The sequence below is a fragment of the Dysidea avara genome, chromosome 10 (assembly GCF_963678975.1).
Source record: "Dysidea avara chromosome 10, odDysAvar1.4, whole genome shotgun sequence".
NCBI classification, from domain to species: domain Eukaryota; kingdom Metazoa; phylum Porifera; class Demospongiae; order Dictyoceratida; family Dysideidae; genus Dysidea; species Dysidea avara.
This window is the reverse complement of record NC_089281.1, coordinates 6,525,411-6,551,313: the sequence shown is the minus strand read 5'-3', so window position 1 is coordinate 6,551,313 and position 25,903 is coordinate 6,525,411. Positions and strand designations below refer to the sequence as shown.

Genomic DNA, 25,903 nt, shown 5'->3' with positions numbered 1-25,903 from the left:
AAAAATTTTATTCGGTATTCTGGTGGCCGCGAAATTACAACGTGCGTGGGTGTTTGCGGCGAAATGACGGACAAGACAGCTCCAGAGAGTCAGCTGCGGTTAGAATGGGTCTATGGCTATCGCGGAAACCAGTGCAGGAATAACCTGTACTACACAGATGCTCAGAATACTGTCTATTTTGTTGCAGCAGTTGGAGTGGTCCACAACCCACAAGATAACTCACAGCAGTTCTTCCTGGGTCACACAGACGACATTATAAGGTTGTGTAGCCGCCAAGACGCTGTAGTCTTTTTGATGAACGTCTGCTTGCAGCCTTGCACTCCATCCAGAGAAGCGCCTGGTTGCTACAGGACAGATTGGGAAGGATCCATTCATTTGTGTATGGGACTCCAGCACACTGAAGACACTGTCAATACTTCAGGGCGGACATGAGAGGGGTATTACAGCTCTGTCATTTAGTGGAGATGGAAACGTGAGACTTGTTGGCATTGGTAGACCTCATTTATCTCCTCTCTCACATTTAGTACCTTGCCTCAGTGGGGCTGGATGATCACCATACTGTTATTGTGTGGGACTGGAAGAAGGGAAGGAGTTTGGCCAGTGCTAGAGGTCACACAGATAAGGTCAATCATCTATATAGCTACCTCACTAGCACCAATGTCTTCCTATATGTAGGTGTTAGATGTTCAGTTTAATCCACATACACCCGGCATGCTTGTAACATGTGGTGTTCGACACATCAAGTTTTGGACACATTATGGTAACACTCTTACTGGCAAGAAAGGAGTGTTTGGAACTACTGGTAAGGTTTGACCTTCATAGTGTGAATTATGTTTGGTGTGGTTGTAGGGGAGCTGCAGAGCATTCTGTGTGTGGCTTTTGGTTCGCCTGAAGTGACGTATGCTGGAACTTTTAATGGAGAAGTGTACAAGTGGAAGGGCAACCGTCTGCAAACCGTGATCAGAGCACACTCTGTAAGTGCTTGCGGCACACCACATGCGTGCATGTCCACATGATCATGATATGTGTGTGTGTGTGTGTATACTTCAGAGGAGCGTACATCACAATTCTATATTATGCATGCATGATTGAGGTTTTGGCTAGGAAGTAACATATTGTATTGGAGTAGCTGGCAGAAGGCTTGTAAGAGCCCTAGGATGCGGATATAGGAAATCATCTCTTTAACAAAAGGTACTAAAGGACACAGTAGAAAAAACTAATGCCTGACTTGGACTATTTCTAAAAGCTCTATGTTGCAGCGAAAGGGATCAAAATATTCTTGATCCTAAGATCTCCACTATGGAGAGGAGAGATGTTTCAATGTATACTAGTCGCACATCAGAATACTTAAGGGTCAATGGTAGTTATTATCTTGAGACTGCTACTTGTCACAAGTGATGACAATCTTTTTTTTTTTTTTCACCCCAAGAGGGTTGGCTCAGCCTCCACATGTGGTTGATGTAGTTATAAAATTACAGCTAACCACAAATTAGGTCTCCATTGATGTGCAGTAAACAATATAACTGTGATATGTTGGAGACTACACAGCCTCAAGTAGAGAGATGGGGACACACACACACACACACACACACACGCACACGCACACACACACGCGCGCACACGTAATGCAAACATACACTACATGCACACTATGCTATATATATATATATATATATATATATATTCAACTCGCACATACTTTTCTCCCCATAGTCTGCAGTATACTGCATACATCATAGTGATGATGGGTTTGCTACTGGATCACGTGATGGTACTGTCAAATTGTGGGACAACAATTTTCAGCCAATCACAGTACTCGATCTCAGCAAGGCACCAACTGGCTATCCAGGTATGTGTATCCATCAAATAAGATACCTTGATAATGGGAGGATATCCATGATTCCCCAATTGTGTTTGTGTACATACACACCTATATCAGTAATCCTGGCACTGGGGTGTACTGTACAGTATAGAGAGTCTGCAAGTTTGGTGGGTTACCTCCAAATATTTGATTGATGTGTGATATTGCAGTTTGTAACAGAGGACAAACTGCATGATCATGCATATTAGCTATAAAACAAAATTTTCACTGTTTTCATGCTTTTTATGACATCCATTATGCTTAAAAAAATGAACTATTGTATCCCATAAAATATTTTTTTGCAAAAACTTTAACAAGTGGCAAAGTCCCCTTGATATTTTGAGTGGAGGTTATAAAGAATAAACCTTGAAGATAGAATGAAAATATTGCTTATTTTAGCCATACAGTAGAGGAGAGGTCCCTGCTCTGGACACCTTGAGACTACCCTACAGTGTGATTAGCTAGGAATCCAAAGCAGTGCTCAATATATATGTATATAGTGTGTATATATAGTGTGTTTTTACATAATCTGACAGACCAAAGTGTGATATGGTTGGTCATTGGTATGTAGTAAGTAGGTGGGTTGGTAGATATTGTGACTGTCATCCTCCAGCTGTATACGTGTATGCTGCCAAGTACTCTGCTTTGAATCATTTGACGTTTACTTGGAAAAATCAGTGCTCAAGTACTTGTTAAGTTCCCTTTTTGTCAAGCCACATAGCCATCAAGTGAACCAAGTGATGAAGGCTGTGCAGCTTGACTTGTGACTTTGCTTGTTAGCTATTCGATTGCGTGTGCTATTGCTATGTCATGCTACTTATAAAACCCAAACACTCAGTAAATACTAAGTAGAAAATTAGTAAATAGCATACAATTTACTAAAAAGCTTTTGTTTTGTGTAGTAATATGAAATATTATGAAATGGTCTGTTAGTAATGGATTCTGTATCCTGTAACACATTTTGAAACATTAAATTTCATTTGCCACAATTGTGACCAGTTTTGTCAGACTGGGTCACATTTATGTCCTTCAATTCATTTGTTATATGGAATTGAGCAATTGATTAACTTCTCAGAAATGTGATCTCAACTTTTTCTATAGTAATTCTGTTGATAAACCATCTTCGTTTTTGCATACATAAAGAGAGTCTTCTGCTCACTTCAGTTTTGAGATGTACCGATCTAGTATCGGATCCCAATTTGAATGATTTAAGCAAAATTTTATATACAAACATAGAGTTGATATTGATCTCTCTGCTAACCATGTACAGCCACATGTCAAGCATATTGGACTTTATATTTCTGTTCTCAGGATAGACTAAAATGCTGTCTTTTCTGTGGGTCACAGTACAAGAAACCATATAACCAACACGAATTTGTTGTATACAGTGATACCTACCCTCGAACCAACCTTTTAGGAACAATGAGTAGACCTGTACTAAATGAAGTGAAACACTTGAATGTTGTACCGCATTAGTGTTACAAACATGTAGTATTCTCAGCTTTAGTCTTAATTGCAAGATTGCATTAAAATATTTGTAGGTGCTCTATTTTTGTGTAATTGAGACCACACCACAATTGGGACTGACTCCAGTAACAATGACTAACTCCAGTAACACTGCTTTGGTCATTGTAGAGCAGTAAAATCCTATAAGCTACCTGTAGCAGATCAGGCATAACATGTTGATATAGTTGATGTCAGATCGGTACCATATCGGTAAATCGGCAGTAATTATGTTAGGTTAGATTAAGGGTTTAGTGAACTAAAAGGCTCTATAGGTGTTTTAATAACAGATATGTACCAATCCAACATTTATGAACTATTCCAATTTTCTGTATTGTGAACATCAGAAATACACCACCTCACAGCAACACTAGATGTCTAGGAGTTTTTAAGTAAGCCTTCACTTCTCACACGTGTACTGGCCACTTGTAACAAAACTTTTTCTTCATGGACAGACTTGCAGCATGCCATTTACTAGAACAGGCGTGCACTCTAACGGACCTCTGGGCAGTTATGGATGCAGTCCTGGTTTACAAATACATTTCGCTAAATTTGTGAGTACTCAATTGATGCTAGAAATCTCTACACATCCACGATCATTTTCAGCCAATTCTACCATATCGTTTGCCATATTACATGATGAAGCCTTTCTAACCATTGAATTATGTAGAAGTCTTATTACTGGGTTGTTGTTTGTGCATTTAGTACTTGTGTTTGCATGATGCTTGCTTGTAGGGCTCTGCATTCGTAGCGTTTGTTGGGAAAGAAGACTGGTACTTGCTGGCACAAAGTGTAGTGAAATATTAGAAGTGTCTGTTGATGATCGAGACAACCCTAAAGTTTTAATGCAGGTTAGTACTGCTCATAATAATATTTTATTGTATGACAGCTAGAATATATTATTAAGCTATTCACAGGTTGGTTTTTGCTGAAACCATGAGACGGTTAGATATGTAAAAACCCATATGCTTTCCAATATTGCATGAAGTATGGCATTATCAAGGGAGATCACAAACTGAGTACTTGTATAATATATTTGTAGCTGGGCTTAAAGTCGTGTTGGCACTCCTGTGCCTTGAAATCTTTGTTATCAACTGGAGATCAGTGAGTTGATAACAAAGATATTCTGTGAGTACGTGAAGGTGGGGTTCTATTCTAACTTTGGTAGTAGTACATAGGCCAAAGTGTTGAGTTTGAAGATATCTGGTCATTGTATTTTCCTTTGATCTACCCAATTGTGCTGCTAGAATCTATTAATTGTTTGCTAGACTTTAATGATATCCACAGAAGAGTACTTAAGGATGGGAAAGTAGGGCTTGCAATGTTTTCCTGCTAGAGGAGGTCTGGGGGCATGCCAGCAGGAAAGTTTAGGAAAATCAGAAAACAGTTTTACATGATCTAATTGATGTAGTACTTCCTATTGTATGATAATTACACATACAGTACTTCCACAAGGTGTATCCTGCAGTTCGAATCCTGGGGTTGGAGGGATTTTTTTCCTTACTTTGGCCCCTTGTCTGTTACACGTTATCAGTCAGTAAGTCAAGTCATTAGGTCAAGTCATTACCCGAAATTAGGTTAGGTAATCCTAAGGCTGCAGCACATGTTGCTGTCAGACCTTCAGTACTGGTCACTGTAAAGTACTAATAATAAAAAATAAAAAATATGGCTACTAGTATGTACAGTGGAATTGGGACCTACATAATACGGACACCTTGGGACCAGTGTGTCAATGGTGTGGTGTTCCATTCACTGTCCCCTAAATATGCCATGAATGATCAGCATATCTGTGCACATATTATTTTCTTGTTCATAGGGTCATGCTGAAGGAGAGCTATGGGGCCTGGCAGTTCACCCGACCACTGGTGTGTTTGCCACTGGTAGTGATGATCAAACTATTCGATTATGGGATAGAAAAGGTCACACTGTATTGCAACGATGCTCCACTCCCCATGCTGTCCGCTCTCTGGCGTTCTCTACTAATGGTTCCCACTTGGCTGCAGGCATGCAAGATGGATCTTTCACAGTTTACAACACCGGGTTAGTTTAATTGTACTACTCTAATAGAACAGTCATAAATTTGGTGGTTTACATTATATAGAAATGTGAGCAGTAAATTGTGCCTAGTAAAATCTCACTTAGTAAGTAGTTGTCACCTCTTAATAGTGGCCATGTTTGAACTGCCTTGCTGATCTAATAGTCAGCACATTTAAACAATCCTTTAATATGGCAGCTTATCAAAATCACCAAAGATAATTTTTCCTGCCAATATATGGTATAGCTAGCCTGTTTTATTGTATCTGCACTGAATTATTGTTATCATTTTGTGGATTTAGATTGTGTGGTACTCGAGTATAGAACTTGTTTACACCTTTACAACAGCACATGTTGAGCAAGAATTACACTGTTATCATTGTATCATTAATAATACTCTTCCTTGCTAGCCAGCACTTTCCTCCAAAGACATTCATCAAATGAACTACCTTGATATAGTGTTCAGCACAACTTATCAGTGTCTGGCAATATTTCCTTTAACAAATATAAAGGCTCTTAGCGATAAGTGCAAGCAATTCTGAATGTTGAGTAGTGATTGTTCTATTAGAGTATATTGATTGTTCTATTGGGTACATGTACATTAATTATTTTTTTTGTTATCGGTGTTTAATGGTTTCCAGAAACTAGTGACCGTCCCATAGAACACTCAAATTGAGGGTATCTCTTACATTATTATTCTTGACATGAAATGTTAATGGGTCTGGCTGTTCACTAACAAATAAAGATGTTGCTTCTGTCTTGTATGTTCTATTAGAGTATTTGAGCTAAATTTTACTACACCATTTTCCAAATATTGTCAGTTGGTTACCAAGTTATACTTAAATTTACTATTGCCTTCCATGGTTCCGTGGGGAAATAGTCATTATAATTTTTGAGCTTATTCATACATACGAGTATCTAAGTAGTGCTAACAGGCTGACGTTGTGCTACTACTAACAGTTGGGTACCCAGTTAATATCCCTTGCTACGTACATAAGGAATCAATTATTATATATGTATTGGGATAATACACACAATTTTTATCTTAAGTTTAAGTTATTACACTAAATTATGCATAGAATTATCTTCTCAGCCATTTTATAATTCGTCTATCTAGTTTTCTTGCACAAATTCTCTACACAACACCTCAAGGCTGCCATGCAATTGTATGTGCGAGTAGAAGAAATACACCCTTTTCCAACTCAAATGAATTGGCTATTCCCTGTAGCTTAGGAGGCCAACTATGGGATTGTTGTATGTCCTTACATAGCTTATTGGGAAAGGCATTCACAGCGTCTTCTGAACTTGTTTAACCTAAACCATTTCAAACTGACAGGTATGACGTACCGCAAAGCTTTCCTGTTTTGAAGGTTAAATAATAGCCAGACACAGAGACCAAGAATGATGCCAAGTGATTCAGTAACCCTGAAGGCCTGAGGCTATGGCGTCCAAAGTAAGGGTGCTACTTGGTTACTATATAATATATATCGCTTAGTTTCCATTGGTTGTGGGGTCTAGCTTATTTCAGACTAAGCATTGAAGCACCTGTATAGCTACGGCATGAGTGTGTGTTTAAAGAGCAATGAAGAACAGCTGAACAGTCTATTTGCTTCTTATCCTGAAGCTTCTACGGTGCCTGCAATAAATAATTGTGCGGTATGTAGGTACCAGTAACCATAGTAACACTGTCGACATTGAGCTAGACGTACATAGTCTCCTATTTGTCCAGAATTATTCAGAACATAAAGAAGACGAGTACTGAAGTGTTAGCTATAAGCGTTAAAGATGAAAATAAAATTATAATTATGTGCAAACTTACTTGAGGACATGACTGAACATGTGTTAATGACTACATGAACATGTATGTACATGACCAAGTGGTATAGTAAACTCTGTGATCTAGTCTAAACTAGCTGGCATCTGTTGTCACTCTCTTATAGCACTCTGACGGAGGTTACTCACATTAAGGACAGGAAGGAAGTCCTTCATGAGATGAAGTATTCTCCTGATGGACAACACTTGGCTGTCGGCTCTAATGACAATTTTGTTGACATATACAATGTGACGGAACACTATCGGAGAGTGTCCCAGTGTAAAGGCAGCTCTAGTTTCATCACCCATCTGGACTGGTCTACTGATGGACGATACATACAGACAAACTCTGGTGCTGCTGAGCGGCTGTTCTACAGGATGCCAGGTAACTGTTCTGTTAGATTAGTATGTGTGTACTAAGCAAGGGTTAGGCCTTTCTAGAGAATCCTGTGTTAGATATGATTTTTATTTTAAAATGATAGTCCTGCTGCTTAAATGATTGTTCTATTAGAGTGTTTTATGTTTCATATACATATACACGTATTCCATTCATATTGGGGACCAACTTACTGTAGTAAACAGAAGAGAGTGGGTTTTAATTAGGTGTACATACACTTTTGGGCATGACTTAAAATGTGTACATGCAAAAGGCTTGCTTGACAAAAGAGAAAGAAACCTCAAATTCTTTCACAAGCCCATCTGTTCTCTTGGGTTTGCCAAACTTGTAATCACTGGAGCATTTGTAACAACTTTTTGTGTTTCCTATAAAGTAGATATTAGTATTAATTGGCTGCTCTATTAGAGTATAGTATTCTAGTATTTGGTTCTTAGTAATTGTGTCATCATTGATCCATGTAGCTGGCAAGCAGGTGACAGCTAAGGACGAGATACAGGCCATTCAGTGGGATACGTGGACGAGTGTTCTTGGCCCAGAAGTGGCTGGAATGTGGCCTAAATACTCACAGACAAACGACATTAATGCCACAAGTGCCAGCTTCCAACATCAGACAATTGTCACGGGCGATGACTTTGGATTAGTAAAGCTGTTCAGATTTCCATCACTGAAGAAAGGTATGTATTACTAGTAGCATAGCATGTGATCAGCATGTGATGTACACATGTGTACTGTGTGATTGTAGACCGAATGATTGTTAGTGGGTGTTGACTTGAGCTTCTCTGTTTTTGGTTTTTGTTGCTATCTGTTCATCCAAGCCAACACACTGATATAAAGGACTTTGAACAATATGTATTGACTAGTTTGGTGGGACCTTGTTGATAGACCTATTAGGCCTAAAGATATGGCCATCTCAATATGAAATAGTGAGGTCATGGAGTACAACTAACTTTGTTTGGGACCTAGACTTGACTTATCAGTAATGGTCTATTAATGAGGTGGCCATGTTAAGTAAGGCTTCACAGTGCAGTGAAGTGAACCCTTAAAAGCACCAGTAGGGTTTCTGTTTGTGTATGGTAATACAGTGTATGTAAGTGTTTCATATTTCTTTCATATTTACAGGTGCAAAATTTCGGAAATATATTGGCCACTCTGCTCATGTTACTAATGTGAGGTTCACCCATGACGAGCACCATGTAATCTCAGTGGGTGGGGCTGATCATGGAGTGTTTCAGTGGAGATTTCTACCAGGAGGCATGGAAGTTAAAGCAGCCAGTCAGGAACAGGAAGATGAGCAGCCAATAGAGAGCACAGGTGGAGCTAGTGACTTGCTATCATCACACACATACACACACAAACAATGACAAAACATGGTGACTTATCCTTCTCTCCTGGATGTGACTGCTCTAATTGACATGTTTAAATTGTTACATAATCTTGTGACATCATCTGATATCATCTCATCTGGTGGAGTTTACTGTAGCAATCAGCAAATTTTGTTTAATTTTATGAGAATATATTGTCTATAGTTTCTTATACCTGTTTGATCTCACGCAAGTGTGAATTGTTGAGAGGAGTTGTGGCATGCGCTGCAGACACAATACATACACAACCGTATGATGTAGTGTTTAAATTAAATGTATTTTATTGTAGCTGTGGACTCAGACAGTGAAGAAAGTGATTCTGATGTTTCTGACATCGGTTCGGTTGACAGTGACCTTGCAAACGAGCAGGAAAAGACATATGAGAGACCCGTCTATCGGGAAGACCTCCCAGAATTGAAGAAGAAACTGAAAGAGAAGGCGGACGCAGAGCAGGTCACTAGAGGTGTCAGTGCTAGCCGTGCCGCTGCCTCAGGGAAAAAACAATCAGCTCCTGAGGGGTCATTAAACATGCACTTTGTTCATGGGTAAGCTACATGTGAAACACACACAGCCTCTCTATAAACTCTACACACTGTGTGGCCCTAACATGAATACTTATACTGATGCTATTAACAAGATGGAAAACTTGTTTGCCTGTCACATTTTGTTGTCAGAGGTTGTTGGTCACTGGTCATCAGTGTAGCAGTATGTGTAATTGTATAGCCAAACATGGTTACCAGCAGCTAGGAATGTGACCTGTTGTGTTGGGATGGCTAATAGATGGTTTGTGAGGGTTATGGGATGGATATGGCATGGATTATACGTATTGACACATTAACAGCACTCTGTATCAATCTGAGGTGTTACTGTAGGTCAACATTACTGCATGAGATCACAAGATATAAATGATGATGCCATCATATGATGGTGCCTGACCTGGTTGTGTCCAAAGTGGTTGTTGTAAAGGAGTCCATTTTTATCAATGTTTGTTAGCTTGCCTGTTCTTCCTCCAGGATCACTTGTTTGAGGATTCATTGATAATTTGCTGATCTAATTAAACTCATGATTCTTACAAGGCAAAATGTGATTAGCTGGTTATGCTGATGAGTGCCTTTTTTGAATTCTTCAAAGCTGTGTGTGTGTTTGTGTTACTCTTTAGTACTTGCATGGATACCCCCTAGGGTTGACGTGACCATGAAAAATGGTAGCTAAAGTCTTTGCTTGTGTGTGTAGCGCAATGGTAGTTAATTTGTTTTGTCATTTCTTTGCTTCAGTTACCGTGGCTATGATTGCCGCAATAACCTCTACTACACCCAATCAGGAGAGATAGTGTACCACATCGCAGCCATAGGAGTGGTGTACAATTCAACCAATCATACTCAACGATTTTATCTTAGCCACACTGATGACATTCTCTGTTTAGACATGCACCCCAGCAAGGACTATGTGGCTACTGGACAAGTAAGTAGATGTTGTGTGTGGTGAGTGAAGTGTAGTTTGTGTTGTTACAGATTGGAAGAGACCCAGCTATTCATGTCTGGGATGCTGAAACAATGGAAACCCTGTCTATTCTAAAAGGAGCACACTCCAGAGGTGTTTGTGCAGTTGATTTCTCAGGTACATATAAATTTTGACTAATGAAATTTGCTGGGGTTATTTTGAAGTTAAGATTTTCTGTAAAAATACAGTTACAATATTAGCTAATATGAATATCTGACATTTACTTGACTATTTACAACCTGTTGGCTGTCTAATGTGTAACATTTCTCACCAAGGCTGTCGTATTGGGTGCTAACTGTAGATGCTTGCTGCAATAGTTGTTGACAAATTTTTCTGTGATTCCAGCTAAAACACTGCAGCCATATTAAAATCTGTTGTTCCACATCAACTTTGATAAACTGGTTAGCTAACTTTGGGGGAGAATTGTATGGGCTACTGATGAAGGTGTGACTTGTCACACAATAGAATGTGCTAATTGTCAGCTGATAGTGTAGATTCAATTTCTTACCATATTCAGCTTGCTATTAATTTCTACTTTGTACCACACTTCTATTTGGCACATGTAGAGCCCATACTTCACCCACACTGTCACAATACAAGTGGCATTTTCAGACAAGCTACCTTTTAGAGGCCGAGCATTTGTCTGGTGTCTTCGGCAATTAGAAGTGTCAGTTCTATCAAAATAATATAGTGTTAGAGTTTAATGGTCTTGGTAGTGTCTGGCAGTTATGAAGCAAAATGTGTTGTGTACTTGAGGTTGATAAATGAAAGCCTCTTCAGGATTGATTTTAAAATATACAGTGGGCTACCTCGCTTTACTAAGTTGATATTAAAATGTAATAAGTGTTGTCAGCAATGTCCTTGTTTACAGTATATATCATAAACTATTAATCATGCAACTGTAGTAATATTATACTACAGCAATGTCCACACCCTGTAGGTTGTCATAAACTATACAGCTATAGTAATATTATACTACTAGTAACATCCTTGCGGATTCAGAATTCTATCTGTGCATTATATTACAATTTCTATTTTTGAGAAACGAGGCCACCTGTATGAAACATTACTTTGATTGCTTCTTGAAACCGTTTAGCTATCAATTTGTCATGCATGTTGAGCTGCATTCAGTGTGGTTTCCCTGCTGTAGTAAAACCTCTTAATAACAGTGAATCAAATGTAAACAAGTGCTGTTTTTTGTTGAGATGACCTTATCACTTTGTTGTATTGTCAATCCTGTGTAGTTGTGAAGTTTATCATTCTAAGAGCATATAACAGTAGCTCCAGTGTACACCTACAGTACGTTAGACTGTGATATAAAGTAGTTTTATTGCACCTGGGCTTACACACAGCATTTCCAATGAAGCGCATACCTATAGGGAATAACACTTCTTGCAATTTTGTACGAAATGCGTAGTGCGGTTGCTCATGCGTAGTGTGGTTGCTCATGCGTGTCTGTTATATTTCGCTATTCTCAAAGTGAAATAACCTATGTTACTATCCTGTTAAAAAGGAATTTGTCGTGTGTACAGCAGTCTGAGGCATGATATGGGTATCCACCACCTTTGTGCCACCAGATAAATCACTTAGAAAAACACATATGCGTGCGCATCCACACTACGCATTTTGTACGAAATTGCAAGAAGTGTTAAATTCCCTGTACATAGTCGGCTATAGTAATTTAAAACTTGTGTCATTTTAAAGATTGTCAAATATCATGATACAATTTCAAAGAAGCTAATTAAATTCTCAGAATTGTGTGATTTGTTAAACTAGTCATGAAGCTTCATGGGTTTTCAGAGAAGTCGTGCTTGTGATATTTGGTGGCTGTCATCTTTATTGGTACTTTAAACCAATTGTGCAGTGCTTGTGGCTATGTACAGCAATACACAAAATTTATTACCCTCAAAAATTTGTATGTATAGTGTACGTGTATTACCTATGTGCACCTGTGTGTAGCTAGGCCACAGTTCAGTGTAACATGTACGTGTAACTTGTATCACCCTCCTGTGAGTATCAATAGTAACACTATCTGTTGTATTGTGTTCAAATTAGGTCATTGTGTAACAATGGTTTAATTTGAAAGTGTGATATATGTATCACCTCAGTGTCGGATTATGTCATCACTATTACTATATATGGATAGCTATTTTGTGTTACAAATCTTTGATGTAAAGTGTGCACGCCATTGTTGTCACACAAGTGGGCTATTGTGTATTGTAAGCATGACCAATCGTGCTCAAATATGGAACGTTTAAATGTGAAAAGACGCATCTCACTCTCTGTGGCATGTTTTATACGTGTGACAGTAATGTAAGGTGGAAGTGGCCTGTTTGTAACATCTTTAGCTTGTGTGAAACTTTTGTTTTGTGTGGTGCGAGCCAAAGAGGTCACTTACAGTGTTACCTACTAATATGAACATTAGAAAATGTCGAAGTGAGAACACTGGCACTTAGTGTAAAATTCACAGGATATTCTTTATTAAAGTATAAACTGACATGGAAAAACATGACACCTTGATAAATAAGACACTCGGATCCAAAGGTATCTCTATTTTGGAGATTTCGCTGTATAGTGACTTGTACCTGTTAGCCTAAAGAGATTAGTATTTCTAATTATTTTACTAGACACCATGAACTAATCTAGGCCCCATAAATAATCAACATTGATTTCCAGTATATGCCACGAAGAAGTTGTCTTACAACACGTAGCCATAATGCTGTTATCTCTTAGACGCACATCGTCACACCTGCTGTTTAGCCACAGTGTGTTATTTATGTTTACTATTTTAAGGATAAACATTGTACCCATTGTTTGTTAAAATAAGATACATTAGGTGCTTTTTGTGGTTTTACAAATGATAATAGAGTTTCCTTTTTATAATGTCAACAATGCAGTTGCACAATTACATTTGCAACTCTTGCATATACACAGCTGTACGTAAGGGCTTAAATTCTAAAGTAGCTTTGCTGTCTACTTTTTAAGAAGTTCTTACTATGAGTTCTATAAGGAATGTATAGTCGGTGGCAAAATTTAAGTCACTTAAAAATTAGTTCACAAGTAGGACATACAGTACCATTGACAGTATAGACTCAGAACATGACATTTGAATTGTGTTTTCCATTAGGTGATGGGAAGAAATTGGCCTCTGTAGGGTTGGATGATGATCACTGTATTGTGGTCTGGGACTGGCGGAAGGGCACAAAGCTAGCGGAGACTCGTGGACACAAGGACAAGATCTTCATGTTGCAGTGGAACCCTGCCAGTGCAGATCACATGATCACAGTGGGCATGAAGCATATCAAGTTTTGGACACAAGCAGGTGAGCTCCACCCACAAAGCAACTGCCAGTATCGTTTTTTTTTTGCCAAAACTCTTTGGTGCCAAAAATGGCATTGATCAAGTATTGCTTGTGGTGCAGCCAGTGTCAGATAAGAGGTGTTGAATTAGAGAAAGTTCACTATAGTATGTAATGGTGTATATATATATATGTAGTTCTTTAAATTTTTGTGAGCTAATAGTTTGTTAAAACTTTTTATTCGTCGTGTCTACTTGATCCTTTTTCTTTTGATGTCTAGTTTTCTGAATTGCAGCTTATTTAATGAAGCCTGTCATGCTTGCTATGAAACATGTCAGCGTTGTTACTTGTTTGGTGCTACAGAGCTGTGACAACACATTGTGTTGTTTATTATCATTTATGATGTTGCTTTGATTGAAAACACGAGGTGGTTTCTGATAACCGTCATTTCTTTTATTGTTAATCAGAACATACAGTTATAAGGTGCTACAGCTGAGAAAGATCGTATTTCTGTATGTGTGGCTGCTCATGTAAATGTGTGATGGGCCGAAACCTTCTTTGTTTCTTTCTATGGTCTTTTCCTTATTTGGTGCTACTTTAACGGATATCTTGGCTAAACTGATGATGGCAAGTGCAAGCTGTGATGAAATTGAAGCTACTTCATGTGGCTGTGTTGTTGTTGATGACCTATCTTTTTACATCCAGATAGTGATGCACTGCGGAATACCTACTTTTACAACTGTCTGTACATTTAAATGTGAATTGGTATTCATCGCTTTGTTGCTGGGTGGTACTTACGCTGTAATTCAATTCTCTGAAGTCTGAATGTGTAAATCTTTGTCATGTAGGTTTAGTGTGTGGTCTGGGGTGTCCACTTTCACATTCCATGTCATTGTTTTGTTCTTTTAGGAGGTGGGTTTACTTCTAAGAGGGGGATTTTTGGTAAGAAGGGAGAGTCGACGACCATGTTGTGCGTGGCATTTGACAAGCAACAGGATGGGGCCCACTCTGGGGGAGCTAATGGTTTGGTCTATCACTGGAAGGGTAACCAGTTGACTGGCACTGTGAAAGCACATCAGGGACCTGTGTTTGCCATGTTAGCTGTTGAGAAGGTATGTGGTGTATGGTTGTGTGTGTAGTGTGTAGTGTGTGTGTGTGTGTGTGTGTGTGTGTGTGTGTATGTATGCCGTAGATGTTTGTTGTTAGCTTATTTACTTGCATTGCTCCAGTCTATCCAGCTGTTAAAATGGGGAACTGGGAAGCAGCCCACCTAGCAGTAACATCAATGAGTACCTGGTGTTAAGTTCTGTTAACTAATGAAGCACATAACGGGTGAAGGTTCCAGGTGGGACTTCCAAGTGCCCACACCTTCACCTGTGAGACATGGTACAGCCTCCTGCAGGTTACTAGTCCTGCACCTGAGTAACACACGTGTCCTCACTAGGTGTGACTGACTGTGCTGGCAAGGCAGCTAAAGGCTTCACTTTTTTTTGCTTTGTGTGTGTGTGTGTGTGTGTGCACATGCATGCGTGTTATAGGCATACAAAATTACTCTACACATTACGTATAGCAAAACCGGCCAGACACAACGCACGCATGCATGCATACACATGTGCGCGCGCGCGCACACACACGCACACACACACACACTCTACACCTACCACTATACACAGTTACATTATGGTATAGAGTACACATTCTCGGTATATGTGATACCTTAGAACATTAAGTGGTAGGAAATCTATCACTGTAGGCAGTACAGGGACTGAGCAATGTTATACAGTATAGTATAGCCCTAGGACTAGCTATCAGATCAGTTCCATCATAAGATAGTTTACATAACACCATGTATGTACACGTGTGGGTCCCCATGAATAATGTGTGCTACGTATATATTTTATACCTGTATATGTGAGGGTGTGTGTGTGTGTGCATGTGTGTGCATAACTGCTGTATACTGTATGTGTATGCGTAGTGGTGTATATGTATGTGTGGTGTGTGTGGTAAGTATATGTGGTGTGCATGCATGCGTATAAGTTGTGTGGTATTTGTCTGTGTATGTGTGAGGGAGCTTGTGTGTTAGTGTGTGTTGTGTGGATGTGCTAAATGTAGGAGGTAGGGGTGCATACTAATCATGCACGCAATAGATTTTTGTGTGAGTATGTCTGTGGTGTGTCATGTTTGTGTGCAAGCATGCGCGTAAGTAATATGTAAGGGGAGATACGTAAGTTGCACACACATACATAAGTTGCACACACATACATAAGTTGCACACACATACATTGGATTGTGTTCATACATACATAACACACACACATACGTAGGGGCTCATATATGTACAACACCTTTTACACCCATATTATAGTATAATTGAGGTCTGTTATGTCACATGGTTCTATTGCCAAATATGAACAACTAGTGCTGTTTCAGCTATGACCTCTTTACATTATTTGTTTTTCATGTTAATTGGTTTTGTAAACTTGTGTCTACTATAAATGGAGTTCGTAAGTCTTCATTTTTATATTTGTTATATTGTAAACCATTTGTATTTATTATTGTAGGGGTTCCTTACTGGTGGCAAAGATGGCATGGTGGCATTATGGGATGAGCAGTTTGCTCACTGTTTGAAGACATACCAGCTTCATTCATCAGCGGTTGAGAGTGAAACTGGAGCAGCACAGCTACACACTGACCTACCAGCCATCCGTGCCTTGTCTCTTGGTCAAAACAAAATATTAGTGGGCACGAAAACAAGTGAGGTAAGCTAAATATATATATTTTCCATCTTGGAATGTTTGTGTATAGTGTATAGTGATTTTCTAGTTGTATACTGTACTACAGGAGGAACCTCACACTTCAGGACCAAGATATTTTTGATTTATTTCTTTGCTGCAATATTTTCCTCTCATACATAGGTAAAAATTGTTGAGGGCAGACCTGTTGTTTGTCTATGTAGTTAGGTCTACAAAATTGTACTTTTTACTGTGGCGTTTCTTAATTCTAGTTAATCGATTAAAGTTTAACTAGTACACTGATGTCTTTTAGTTCGCACAATAACTAAAGTTTGGTTCTATAACTTTAAAAAACACCTAATAGCAACTGTTCATGACTGAACAGTTGCTAGTTGCTGCTGCTATTCATCCTTAAGAACTAACAGCATGATTAAGAGAGTAGCTTGTTTAGGATACTGTTTGTATATAGCCTCAATGGACTACTTCCAAAAGGGAACCTTTTTGTATATTGGTAGAAGTGTCATGAAAGGTAGCTGGTCCCAAGGTGTCCAAATAGGTTGTTTGATTATAGCAGCTAGTCCCTGTGTTTGTTAGTCTATTCAATTGTGAAACTATGTTTCTATTTAACTCCTGTATAATTACATGGTGTATTCTTCAATTTGAATGAAGGCTGTGTTCTGGTTCTTGCTTTAGAAAATGATGACAATAGATACCAAGTTTGTCAATATTCCCAACAATTAGTACCTTCCTTATTAGTATGTGGATGGTGTACATATTTTTGGTGTTTATTTAGATTTTGGAGATTGACAAGAATGGACCAATCAAGTTGCTCATTCAGGGACACACAGAGGGCGAGATGTGGGGTCTGGCCATGCATCCATCCCAATTAATGTGTACCACAGTCAGTGATGATTGTACTCTCCGTGTTTGGGACATTTCAACCAATCGGATGGTAGCATCAGTAATGCTAATGAAACCAGCACGATGCTGCTGTTATTCTGGAGACGGCAAAGCCATAGCTGTTGGAATGAAAGATGGTAGGAATAGTTTTTTTTTTGAATACATTTTATCAAGTTTTTCTCCCTAACAGGTAGTTTTGTTGTGCTAGATACAGAGTCATTGGAAGAAGTAGTAGGGTTTAGCCACCGTAAAGAAGAAATATCTGACATAAAATTTTCCCCAGGTTTGTACTATGTGGGGGCACAAGTGTTTACTCCACAGTCCTACTCAATCAGTATTTTTTATTTTATCGATTTAATATTTTTCAGCTCCAACTTGCAAGTATTTGGCTGTGGCGTCTCATGACAACTTTGTTGACATCTACAATGTTGCCTCCAAAAAAAGAGTTGGAATTTGTAAAGGTGCATCTAGCTATGTGACACATGTCGACTGGGACATTCGAGGTAATGTAGCAATTTGTATTTTTTCATGAATGCCAAATTTGTGTGAGGAAAAAACTAATGAATATTAGAACATATTAATATTCATAACAACATTTGTCACATTTTTATCATCTAATAGATTGTCTTGGCCACTTAAGACCACATGATTTTCTTTAGCATGTGGTCAACAGTTTCCATAGCAACCCATGGGAGTTGTTATAGTTAAGCATTTGTCACTTTACAGTTACTATCCCTTAAATGTTATTAAGGAGTGGTCTTCTCTCTGGCTCTTAACAGCTGAGATATGCACTCTGCTATTTCTTTCCCATACCAAATAGCCTTCTTAATTTAATACATATAGTTTTTCAGTATCATATGTTGTGCTGTGTGTGAAATACTTGACATTTTTTAGAGCATGTGTGTGTGAAAGGTGAGTACAATCTGGACTATTTTTAGACCCATATATCATCCCCTATGCTAGTGTTGCATGCATGCATGCCTTGCATGTGATCATGTTTCACTAGTGACGAACTCATTGTTGATAACCAAACAAGCACTGATATATGAGCACACGTACTACAGTTCAAGTTGTCGTTCAAAGTGCATGAATATTCTTTTAGTCATTGCGTATTGATTTAAGTTTATTTGTTAGATTGTGATGAATTGTAAACTATAATCTTTGTAGTGGATTAGGGTATACCTAGGATGGGTACATAAAGCATGTCTACTTTAGCTGTTAACATTTGTTTGTAGTAGTGCACTTATATATGTATAGCTATTGTCTGTTAGGAAAGTTACTGAGGATCAACACTGGGGATAGTGAGGTGCTGTACTTTGAGGCTCCACGTGGAAAACAGCAATATGTTACTGCTGAAGCAGCTGCCAGTATCGAATGGGCGTTATGGACCAGCGTCCTTGGAGGAGAATGTCAAGGGGTGTGGCCACCTTATTCTGATGTGACGGACGTCAACACAGCTCATGTGGTCCAAGACGGCAGCATGATTGCTACCGGAGACGATTTCGGCTTGGTGAAGATATTTAGTTTCCCATCAAAGGTATTTTGTTTATGTTATGTGGCAAATCTCCTTGTATAGTTCCATAGCTACATGGCAGTTCACTAACATGAGGTATTGGATTACTATTCTCACTGTTAGGACCACACTGTGATTTGTAAAGGCTCAAGAATGCTATGAATATAAAATTGTGGGTCAATTTGTTTTATCACTAAGTGTAATATGACTCATTTTTCCATCTTGGTGACCTAATACAGACTAGTCTAAATGTATGTAATTTTGTTAGTCTTCATTTGTCGGGTTTCTCCACATGTCATTCCTAGCTTACTAACTTACCATAATAAAAGAATCTCCTACACTGTTTTTTGTTTGTATATAGAAATTGAAAATATTTAACCTAAGTTGATGGTCAGAGGAACATCACAAATATTTTGTTTATCGTGGGGTAGTAGTTTCGTTATGTGACAATATTTTAAAACCTGAATATTGTTGTTGTGCCAAGTAGCTGGTATATGCAATCTTTTATCTGACTTGTACAATAAATCAGTCAAGAAAATTGTAAAAATGGTTTTGGTACACAGTTTTAACCCATTGAATCTATATTTAGGCTCTGATGCATGCCTCTATACAAACTAAAATAACTTCGCAAGTATTATCGACTGCATTACTCACCATGAATTCCATAATAAAATGGTATCTAGCATTGATTCAGTTGGGCACAATTCCTTTCATTGCATCACTTAGAAAACAGCCTTCTTCATCAAATGTCTGCCATGGCTGTACACTGCTTGATTTGCCATACTTGGTGCTATGGCCTTAAGCTAAACACCATTAGAATCCTCATGCACTAAAGAATCTAGTGGTATACAATAGATCACGTGATGTTATAATAGACGCTTGTATCATAAAAAAAATGCTGTCAAGTTCCAGTGAAGACGACGTCTGCTGTTTATCGCTTTGTTTCAAAAGTACTTTTTAGAACTGTTTACATGTTATTGTAGTGAATGAAAATTCGGTTTCATTTCATGTATAGGAATATCCTGTTGTACAGTAATAGGAACCTGACACTCTGCCTATAGTTCGCACTTACGCATTATTTCGTGTTCAAAATTAATTCCAATTTCGAAGGGTTAAGAGTACAGTAGAGTACATGCGTGTAAAATGTGTCTTGAAAGTTTCTAAGGATAATATTATAACGTTGATTGCTGGAAGGTAGTGAGCGATATACTTTGCCTTTAAATGATTATGCACCTTTATACAGCACTTCTGGGTCTTTAAGTGTTGGGATGAACAGACTTGTAATCTGTTGAATTGAGGTTTCTACTGTTCTCACAGTTTACTTTTCAATTATGACAATTACCTATGATTAATTGTTACCACTTAAGGTTTCACATAGTTTCTGTTTTTATTCTGTTGCCAGGGGAAACATGCCAAGTTTAAGGAATATGTTGGCCATTCAGCTCATGTTACTAACGTACGCTGGTCTCATGATGGAGCGTTTTTGGTGTCAGTTGGTGGAGCGGACATGTCGATGGTAGTATGGGCAAGAGAAGGGGCTACAGGTCAGACTGTTCATTGTGTTGATGATGTGGACAGTGATTCAGAAGAAGAAGGTTACGACAGTGACGTTGAACGAGAGAAGCTCATAAACTATATTAGTAAGACTTATGAGTCACCTGTGAGGGATCCTTCCATTGTTAAACCACATCAACAGCAGCACAAGAGCACAGAAAAAAAGTAATGGGATTAATTGTATTGATGATGTCACTATTTTCATGTATTGTGATAGGCCTTTAGTCAGCCGATCTTCTAAAACTGCATCCCTTGTAAAGATGACACCATCTGATAAGAATGTTCAGGTAATCTGACCAGCATTTGATCCGGTATAAGTTAGACATATGGAGTGGTGCAGTTTACAACTAGTAGTACCTAACTCGCATCACTTTGCTCCCTAGCTTTGTGAATGATATTAACACATCTTTAATCGCTAATCCTACTCAATAAAGACATCTGTCTTGGTGGTAGTATAGTCTGCTTTTAAGTTTGGTCATATTGAAAACCTTTCCACACTCAACTCCTACATTCCCTCCAGAAATGTGATGATAATGAATATGCTGTATTAGTTGTTATTGCTAGTACCTTATTGTACCCTGTTCCCTTAGTGGGGCTGGATGTGATTAAAAACATATCCTTTTTGTTTAATTGTTATGGGAGTTGGTGTATTGTTTTTAATAGGAGTTGGGATTGGAGTTCATATTCGGCTATCGAGGATTTGATACACGTCAGAATTTGTTTTATACAGCAGATGGTGAGGTGGTGTTTCATGCAGCTGGAGCAGGCATTGTTTATAATCCACTGACTCGTCGACAGTCATTCTATCTAGAGCACAATGACGATATTATCTGTTTAGCGCTGAGTAGTAATCCCAAGTTGAAGCATATCTGTGCTACTGGCCAGATTGGGAAGGATGGTCCAGTCCACGTGTGGGACCTCTCCTCCAAACAGACTCTGTCAATCTTACAAGGATATCATTCCATAGGAGTATGCAGTGTGGATTTCAGTAGTAGCGGAAAATTACTTTTGTCAGTTGGACTGGACAACAGCTTTGCTGTGTGGCGATGGACGGAAGGTATGAATACAGGCACACTGACAGAGAAGTGTGCTAGTCTTCCTTTTATCCAAGAAACTTGAAATCTTATCAAAGACTGACCAATGGGTATTATATTTCTAATTGCTAGATGGTGAATACTGTTACAAAGTCTAGTTTAGTTTCCCACCTTAATATTTCTGTAATTACTCACTGGTGCAGGCAACTGTCTGTAACTAAGGGATGTAGAAGAATTATCAAGTTATCACCAAGCCTAGGTTTTCATAATAATGGCCTCGTCTATATAACAGATTGACCAGCACACTCCTACCACCTGTGGACCAGTGGGTATTTCAGTTATACATGTTGTGTTGCTACTACATTTGTGACCGTCTCATTGTAATCAGGATATGTGCATTACCACTTGTATCAGTGCATATACATACTCAATTAGAAACCAGACCAATATGTAACTTTAAATTAGTATTACCAGGAGCCCATACTTATGTCAAGGTGCCCTGTGGCATTTATAGCAAATACATCTCATGCAAGTCATACCTGTAGGTGCAAAGATGGCAGTTAGCGGTGGAGGTAGCAAGCGGATCTTCTTGGCTCAATTCCGGCCGGACTCTGATGTTCAGTTTGTCAGTGTTGGCGTTCGTCATGTGAAATTCTGGACTGTAGCTGGCAGCCAGTTGGTCAGCAAAGATCCCATCTTCCCCAAATCTATACCAGCCAAGATGCAAACCATGCTCTCCATGGCTTTTGCACCTGTAAGTTATATAATGTGATAAATTATGCACCAATACTTTGTCTATGTACGTAAGAGTATAGAATTTCAGTGGGATAACGTCTGTTTGTCTGTAATGTCATCAGTAGAAAATGTACAGTACTTAACCAGTAATTTATGTTGACGTATTGAATGTGCCTATAGCTAGTTTGTGTACTATTTCTAGGCGGAATGGTATGGTGATAATTAAATGACATCTTTGAAGTTTTAAATAAAAAGTAGATCAAATCATGAAGCTGTCTACTCAGGATTCCTTTCCCAGTTGCTGAAGTCTTTTTTTTTTTTGTATAAGTGCACAATAAATGTTTTGTTTGTTGTTACTATGGTGTCCCCCAATAGGAGGGGATTACATATACAGGAAGTGTTGAGGGTGCGGTCTTTGTATGGACAGGAAATATGCTGAGCCGTGTTGTCATGGATGCACACAGTGGACCAGTGTTTGCCATGTACACTTCTCTGGAGGATGGACTGATTGTGTCTGCAGGGAAAGAGAAGAGGTGTGTGCGTGTGTAGTGTGAGTGTGCATGTATGATCTAGGGTACTGCTGTATTAATGTGTAATGGTAAACTAAAACTGGTCCCATAATCTACCAACGTTATTGCATAGAGACTTTAGACTACAGATTTTAAAATTATATGGGACCTGCTGAGCGAAAACCTGACTTGTTTGCATAATTCTGTTAAAATACCATTGGGCAAAAAACGTGGTGTACATAAATACATAAATATTTTTATGTACGTTGTAATCGCTCAGTAAACAATGAAGGAAGACACGAATTGAAATATCTAATGTACCAATGGATTCACCTTTTCACGGAGAGTAAGAATATCTTCTGTACCATGAAGCAAACATGAGTTATGTGTGTTTGTTTACGTTGCAGTAAAACATAACTTTATTGTCACTGTTTCTATGCTTGAACAGCCATATATTTAGGCCAAAAAACTATACCTTGATGAATGCCCCAGTTCATGGAGAATGACACAAGTCCCAACTCTGTAGTCCATTGCACTCGAGACTTATGATCGATTAAACGAGTGCTTGTAATTTTTTTCTGTATAGGCATTGAACAAATCAATCGTTTTGCTCTTCTTCTTGTCTATCACTATAACTCCGAAAGCTCTTACTGGATAAGGCTGAAATTTAACAGCCGTTGGTTTTCCCCTCTAGACAACAAAAAAGTCATAAAATAATATTTGAGGAAAATGCAAACAAGTCGGGCTTTTGCTCAGCAGGTCACATATAGACAGATATTGTGTATTTTTAATGAATTTTTTTTTACAAATTTAATGTACTACAGGATCATGTACATGAAGACACACAATAGCTACTCTTAGATGTTTGTGCTGTTTGTGCTGCTAAGAGAATGACCTTTTTTATGGGAATTAAACTGTTGGTGACACACCTAATAGTTGACAGTGGGGTGTATGGCTTTACCATTTGATGAACTTAGCGTCCCATGTTTTCAGTGTATTGTTTATGAGTATAGCTCTTGAATGTACAGTAGCTATAGTGTTAAGATAAGACTTCCTTGCTGTTGCTGTATAGTTGACATGTGTACTAGTTTCCTTTTAGAATGAATGAATAAAATGTTCAATAGTTTTTACAGTTAGTGAGAACCTGTCTCTGGGGAAACTCTATACAGTGTTGAATACTGATCACCATATTTGGCGGTATCTCTTTAAAGACCGATAAAAACATCATCAAGTGATATAACCCAGAGTATAGGATGTTTCTAAATTCCACAGACCTGTATACTTGTAACTTAAGCAAATGAATATAGGTTTGCAGTAGTTTTGCAGGAAAGTTTTAAAATATTTCTTTAAACTTGTATACAAATAATGGTCTGAGTATTCTCCAGGCATCCAGAATTGGTTGGGTGTTTCCTTTCCAGGTATCCATGCATGAATTAATTAAAAAGTGGATTTACATTGGTGTTATATGTATGCTCCTTCTAGTGTTTTTGTTTACAATTTTTTGTATCGTTTGATAGACTGCTTTTTGGTAGAGACCATTGTTAAACACACTAATTCATAGCATGAGTCATTTCAAGCAATTCATAATCATTGTACAGAGTGGCAGTGTTTCTAGGAGTGTGAGGGGTTATCAGTGCCTTGTTGCAGGGATCCCCAATTGAATACTAATCAAATCACTTTGTACTTGTGTGATGACTTCAGTTATTACTTAGTAATTAGAATTACTATATTAACCATGTGTGAAAGAGGATTTATGAAGTTGTAAACAGTTTAACTGTGGGTGGCAAATTTTGATTGAACCTGTGACATTCCCCTTGCTAAATCTGTTTTTCCTAAATTTGTAGAACAGCATTGCTCCCATGAAAACATGGTAGAACACTTAGGCCATTGGTAATTCTGCAATGAGAAACTTATATTGTGCATGTCTAATGCAGCCACTGGTTTACGAAGACCAAAAAAATGGTCTAAATGGCTTAGACTGCTGTGTATAGCAAATCATGTAAATATGTTTGTGTGTGTTGTGTAGTTCTGATGGCTGTGTTAAACTCTGGGATCAGGAGTTTAAGAGATGTAACAGCTTCACGATTCCCAATATGAAGACCATCCGGTCAGTCAGTAGAACAAAGGTAAACCCAAACTTTGTAGAATGTTAATTTGATCTCGAGTGTATACTAGTATGTCCTTGAGTAAAAAAATATTCATATTTTCCAGAGAATTGGAATATATTTTAAGGAAATGTATATATACTTGCTTTTCTGTAGGGGAAGATACTAATAGGAAGCCAGGATAGTAGAGTTCTTGTTCTGACCGAGAAGGGATCGGCCACTGAGGTACTTAACCACATGTGTAACTCATGGCCGTAATAATATTTTACATTATATTTTGTTAACTGGTTTTTGTGTTGGTTACATCTATACTGTTTATAGCTAATGTTAGTCATATTACTGTAGGTGGTTTATACACTGTATTACTCCTCCTGTTGAATATCAATGCCTTTAACAGGCTTTACATAAACAGTAAGGGGCTTATATATTTTTAATTGAATTGTAGTGAGCTTCCTGGGCAGGGATGTTGGAATTTACCAAATTGAATTAGTACTTTCCCTGTTGTATTTCCTTGTGTGTGTGTGTGTGTGTGTGTGCGTGCGTGCGTGTGTGTGTGGGGGCTGTTGATGTTAGTCATGTATAGTTATGATGATGGTAGGTGCTCATACAAGGACACATGGAAGGAGAATTGTGGGGACTTGCTGTGCACCCTTCTAGTAATGTGTTTGTGACTGCATCCGATGATAAGACAGTTCGTATGTGGAGTATCGATACTAAGGTGTGTGAGTGTGTGCGTGCGTACATGTGCATGTATGCAACTGTTTTAATACTTGCAAGTGTATTTCTTTGGTGTGTGTGCATGTACTGTATATGCTGCCAGCTATCATGTAGGCATGATATATACGACCACATGCATGCACACAGCAATGTAGTCCTCTTGTTTTCATGTTATTTTTATTGATTGTGCACACTCATGCATGTTGTTTTGTACAGTGTTATATTCACGTTACCTTGGAAATTGTATATCAAATCTCACACAAAAATGTAATCCATGTACCATTTTAATGTGCTTGTACATAGCATATCTAAATGACTCTGTTTTTGTGTTTTATATA

At 38.4% G+C, this 25,903-nt stretch overlaps 1 protein-coding gene across 2 annotated transcripts in view; it reads left to right on the top strand.

The window, feature by feature from the left end:
• Positions 1 to 10: 10 nt before the first annotated feature.
• LOC136236377 (echinoderm microtubule-associated protein-like 6) overlaps positions 11 to 25,903 on the top strand; it is a 29,342-nt gene continuing 3,449 nt past the window's right edge. Inside the window, exons 1-29 of one of the 2 annotated variants that reach the window (XM_066026517.1) lie at positions 11 to 260; positions 313 to 472; positions 525 to 623; positions 676 to 802; positions 850 to 974; positions 1,714 to 1,849; positions 4,100 to 4,215; positions 5,181 to 5,404; positions 7,339 to 7,595; positions 8,069 to 8,281; positions 8,727 to 8,918; positions 9,258 to 9,513; positions 10,243 to 10,429; positions 10,480 to 10,585; positions 13,596 to 13,790; positions 14,676 to 14,878; positions 16,328 to 16,525; positions 17,292 to 17,535; positions 17,589 to 17,681; positions 17,767 to 17,901; positions 18,670 to 18,935; positions 20,314 to 20,630; positions 20,683 to 20,752; positions 21,129 to 21,522; positions 22,045 to 22,253; positions 22,610 to 22,767; positions 24,770 to 24,869; positions 25,005 to 25,073; positions 25,432 to 25,567. In XM_066026517.1, the coding sequence (XP_065882589.1) occupies positions 64 to 260; positions 313 to 472; positions 525 to 623; positions 676 to 802; positions 850 to 974; positions 1,714 to 1,849; positions 4,100 to 4,215; positions 5,181 to 5,404; positions 7,339 to 7,595; positions 8,069 to 8,281; positions 8,727 to 8,918; positions 9,258 to 9,513; positions 10,243 to 10,429; positions 10,480 to 10,585; positions 13,596 to 13,790; positions 14,676 to 14,878; positions 16,328 to 16,525; positions 17,292 to 17,535; positions 17,589 to 17,681; positions 17,767 to 17,901; positions 18,670 to 18,935; positions 20,314 to 20,630; positions 20,683 to 20,752; positions 21,129 to 21,522; positions 22,045 to 22,253; positions 22,610 to 22,767; positions 24,770 to 24,869; positions 25,005 to 25,073; positions 25,432 to 25,437 (5,052 nt within the window). In that variant the 5' untranslated portion in view covers positions 11 to 63 and the 3' untranslated portion in view covers positions 25,438 to 25,567. Of the gene's footprint in view, positions 261 to 312; positions 473 to 524; positions 624 to 675; positions 803 to 849; positions 975 to 1,713; positions 1,850 to 4,099; positions 4,216 to 5,180; positions 5,405 to 7,338; positions 7,596 to 8,068; positions 8,282 to 8,726; positions 8,919 to 9,257; positions 9,514 to 10,242; positions 10,430 to 10,479; positions 10,586 to 13,595; positions 13,791 to 14,675; positions 14,879 to 16,327; positions 16,526 to 17,291; positions 17,536 to 17,588; positions 17,682 to 17,766; positions 17,902 to 18,669; positions 18,936 to 20,313; positions 20,631 to 20,682; positions 20,753 to 21,128; positions 21,523 to 22,044; positions 22,254 to 22,609; positions 22,768 to 24,769; positions 24,870 to 25,004; positions 25,074 to 25,431; positions 25,568 to 25,903 lie in introns of those variants that run through there. The other variant, XM_066026516.1, reaches the window with a different exon arrangement.